Genomic DNA, 4,387 nt, shown 5'->3' with positions numbered 1-4,387 from the left:
AGCGTGAAGTTGATGTATTTCCTCAGCGACCAGCACGGATCAGCTCTAGGCATGACGAAGCAGATATCATGCTCTTTTGGAAGTCCAAACAAAATAGTTTCGCTTTCACAACGAAACACAACGCCTTCACAACATGGCGGCGGCGGCAACAACAATACTACTACAGCGAGAATAAAAGTTACGCCTTCTTTCTTTGCGTGAACATTTGGGCGGCGTTATGCAAATCTTCCCACATCGTGACGTAGACATGTGGGGGCGTGTTAGAATGAGCCGTTTTAGGTAGGCGTGGTTGACTCTTAACTTTTATAAAGAATATCTCTTTGGATTTGAGACTTTAGTCTTTGCAACTTTACAGATCTTCTTTATGCACCAAGAGCTTGTAACACTCCAAAGAGAAAGGAAAACTTGAAATCGCATCATATGACCCCTTTAATACTATAGAAAAGCACTAATGGTTTTTCAAAATAAAAAATACGGCATGCAGTTGCATCAAGCAATGGTATAAACATCATTCAATGTAAATTTTGATAATCGTAATTAATAATCGCAATTACAATTCCAAGGGAATAATCGACAATTATGATTTTTGTCTAAGATAGCATTATGCCAAGCTGAAAATGGCAATCAGGTTCTAGATGATGGTCAATAGATGAATTAGATAACATCTACTAAATCTTTTGACTTCAAGTGAACATCAGGTGGTTAATAATGTACCCACCAACAGCTCGGAAGAGGCAGGCACCATCTTCCTTCATTTTTTTGATGACAAATCCTTTCTTTTCCCCGAGCGCTTTTTCAAACCAGTGTTCCTGCTGTAAAAGAGGCAGAATTTCAGAATAGACACAGTGGGGGTTTATTATAATGTGCTCGATAAACAGACAGACTTCTAATGCTTAAGTTCTAATGCTACAGCTTAAGTTCTCAAATTTTCAAGAGCATCACAAGGCAGCTCACATTATTATGCACAAGCAGCATCAAAACTCCTATAGACAAACAAGGTCATGTTTATTTACCAAACTTGGTTGGTCACAAATGATCATGAATTGGAGATGATACCAATAATGTGTGTTTTCTTCAATCATTATAAAATTTATAAACAATGATCAATGTTTGGGCAAAGACAGGTTTGGATATGATTAAAAGGGGTTGCATTTCTCAAACGATCATAGAAATAATAATAATAATAATAATAATAATAATAATAACACCAATGGTCACTACAATCTGTGTTGTATAACAAAACTCTTCAAGTAATGTTGACCAGATATTATTCTACTCACAAATGAAAACCCATTCTAAATATTTCATAGGGAAATCTAAAATGAAATAGCCATACAAATATATGTTATGACTGAACAGCTTTATACAAATGGCCAAATGCCTCATTATCTGTCTCTCTCTCTCCATCTAACATGAAATGTTTTGTTGAAAATGCAAAAACAATGTAATAGTCTTGGAAACAACTCTTAAAAATGTTAGAAAACCTAAGTCATGTATCAGACAGTATATCATTTCACAGCAAAAGTATTTATGAATTTATATGAGGATAAGATATTAATCTGAAGTATAAACCTAACAAACCTAACAACGTTAATCTATTAAAGTTAAAGCATTAATGTCAACATGAACAATTTGCAACCCACTGTACTTTTAATAAATAGGAGTTGAATAAAGTAACTCCTTTATAAGAATGTAAAAATGTAAGACAGGCATTGATTTTATCCACTGGGAATTTGTAAGATCATGAAATGTGGCCTTTACATACCAGTATGGTGTCAAAACTGAATTTGAAAGTTGTTTCAGAAGCGATTTATTAAATTTTTTCTTTACAATATAATGAATGGATTAATATAACAGCCTATTACACAGCAGAAATAATTAATAATAATTAATTATTAAATTATTATTATTAATAGTAACAAGTAATAATATTGTTATTTTAAGGAATATCATATAACCATATTTTTAATCCATGTTTTAATTTATACTGTTATAAACATCATATATGACAAAGAATAAAAATTCAATGTTTTATTGTAAATTAATTGCTATATTTTAATTTGTTTACATCTTAGAAGATTGAATACATGGTTAACGTTTTATTCTTTCATTTCATTAGACAGAATAAAACAAACAAACAAAATTAATAAAATGGAAAACACAGATTTTAGACAAACCTCTGCATCCGTAATACCATGCATGCTGAGTGCAGTCTAATGGAAAACATGCATTACATCTTTATACTGAGAGACAAAGCAATTAATGCTGGGCACAGCATATAAAACTGCCACAAGTCTTTCATAATTTATCATGTCATTTTATGTCATTGACATGATGCATCTTCAGTTATACAGTATCTGCATCAGTGTGTTTATCTGTCCGTCTATCTACATATTGTTTTTCTGTCTATCCATCCTCATTTAATCTATCTATCCATCATTTCATTATCTAACTGTCTGTACAACTATCTATCTATCTATCTAGACTATCTTATCATTCTATCTATCTATCTATCTATCTATCTATCCACACATACATACATCCATTCATTCATTGTTCTGTCTATCCTTCTGCCTATCTATCTATCCATCCATCGACATATCTATTGTTGACATCATCCATCCACATACCTGTTCAACAGTCGCTGGATCCTCTGACTGTAGTCTCGAAGCATTCTCGTACTCATCCTCACTGTTATACCCAGCTCCTTCCTCCTGCTCGGGACTGGTACCCCCTCCTCCTCCACTGCCGCCTCCTCCCCCTGTCGCCCCGGGACCGGTCCCTCCACCGGCCACCCCACCAGAGCAGCTCGCCTGTCTCCTCCTCTTACTGAGCCCAGGCCCCGAGCAGCACCCTCCCATCCCACCTCCACAGCCTACCCCACCTGACAGCTCCGCCCGACCCCCGGACACGCACGCCATCCCTGTCGCATCCCCCGGGCCAACCGGAGACCCGGCGCCCACCGGCGGAGGAGAGGCCTGCTGCGGCCGGGAGCTGGATTCAGTCCGCCTGTCCTCCCTGGACGGCGGCGGAGCGGCTTGATATGACCAGGGTGGCGGGGAAGCGCGGGGCCTCGCACCTGGCCGGACCCCGTGGGAGTGCTGGTGCTGGTGCGGGTCGGAGCCGGTCCGGCGGTCGGGGTCGTCGGGGTGATCAGGCACACCGACCGATGAGTTCGGCTTCTTCTTCGGCAGGATCGTCATGACCGCTCAGGGAGGGTGACCGTTTTAACGACTCTGAACGCGTTTTAACATTTAAACTTGAGCGTCTTTTACGTCGTAATACTCGCTCCTGTCGCCCCGGAGCGAATTTAATTCAATATGAGGTGGTTTTGAGGGAGAAAACGGCGGATAACAGAACAAAAACAAACCGTCTTCCGTCCCTCTGTCCTGCTGTTGCCACACAACATCAACATACAGCTGACGTCACCGGTACGTCATTTCCGTCTCGCTGCTTGCTCCGCCTCTACTGTGCTCTGCTTCAGAAGCTGACCGTTGAATTGTTCGTTCATTCATTCATTCGTGTATTTTGTTTGCTGGTCAGCATTTTATGGTCCAGTAACTAGAGTCCACCTCTGGCATTTAGTGCCTATAATCTGTTTATTATGAGTGTTTATTAAACCCGAATGAAATGGTGACAGTGGAATTCAAATCACTGCATCACTACCAAGTGGAGCCATTTCAGATCCATTACTTTTGGACACCCTGATAATCATAAAATGCCAAATACCCTTTGTCTTCAGATAATATTATCATTTTAAAAATGTAATTTGACGTGGTAATCTTGGAATCAGTTCAAATGGGTAAAACCCAGGTCATGTTTTCACATAGGCCTACCATTTTACAGCAAGTGTGCTTATGAATTTATAGCTGTACAATGTCAAAAATGATATGGAAGTGATTTTCACTTAGAAATTGCTAGTAAATTTCACAAATAATGCAAGTAACATTGAATTAAACGTGAAATTTTGCAGTAGAAAAAATGAATGCTGTAAAACATACTCCAGTAATACTAAAAAAAGAGTGGTTTTTACAGTGTAAAAAATATTTTAACCCTCATAACGCAATAATACATTTGAGTCCATTTTGACCTGGAAGAGATACATAAAAAAAATCAAAAATACTTCGTTTTTAGTAAGGAAACAAATATTTGCAAATGCTTTAAGATTCTCAAAATTCACATCATTCATTCATTCATTCATTTGCAGATTTATTTACAATTATTTTTTAAGACATAACCACTTCAGATTTATTTAATTACATTTTTTTTAAATTTCAGGTTCAGGTAACTAATTTCGGACTCGGTGATGTATGGAGTAGGCTACCATTAGGTGTCAAAAATACTTTTTGTAAAATGATCTCCCCATATGTCACGCACTTATGAAACC

At 37.9% G+C, this 4,387-nt stretch overlaps 1 protein-coding gene across 1 annotated transcript in view; it reads right to left on the bottom strand.

Annotated features, from left to right (window-relative positions):
• Positions 1-3,418, bottom strand: part of LOC107674365 (OTU domain-containing protein 5-A) — a 32,885-nt gene extending 29,467 nt beyond the window's left edge. The window contains exons 1-2 of the mRNA XM_016468322.1: positions 2,631-3,418; positions 719-812 (exon numbers count right to left, since the gene is read on the bottom strand). Of these exons, the coding sequence (XP_016323808.1) occupies positions 719-812; positions 2,631-3,203 (667 nt within the window). The 5' untranslated portion in view covers positions 3,204-3,418. The remainder of the gene's footprint in view (positions 1-718; positions 813-2,630) is intronic.
• Positions 3,419-4,387: the final 969 nt, after the last annotated feature.

The sequence above is a fragment of the Sinocyclocheilus anshuiensis genome, unplaced genomic scaffold, assembly GCF_001515605.1.
Source record: "Sinocyclocheilus anshuiensis isolate Anshui unplaced genomic scaffold, SAMN03320099.WGS_v1.1 scaffold188, whole genome shotgun sequence".
NCBI lineage: Eukaryota > Metazoa > Chordata > Actinopteri > Cypriniformes > Cyprinidae > Sinocyclocheilus > Sinocyclocheilus anshuiensis.
The sequence above is the reverse complement of the archived record's forward strand: the minus strand, read 5'-3'. Positions and strand labels throughout refer to the sequence as shown.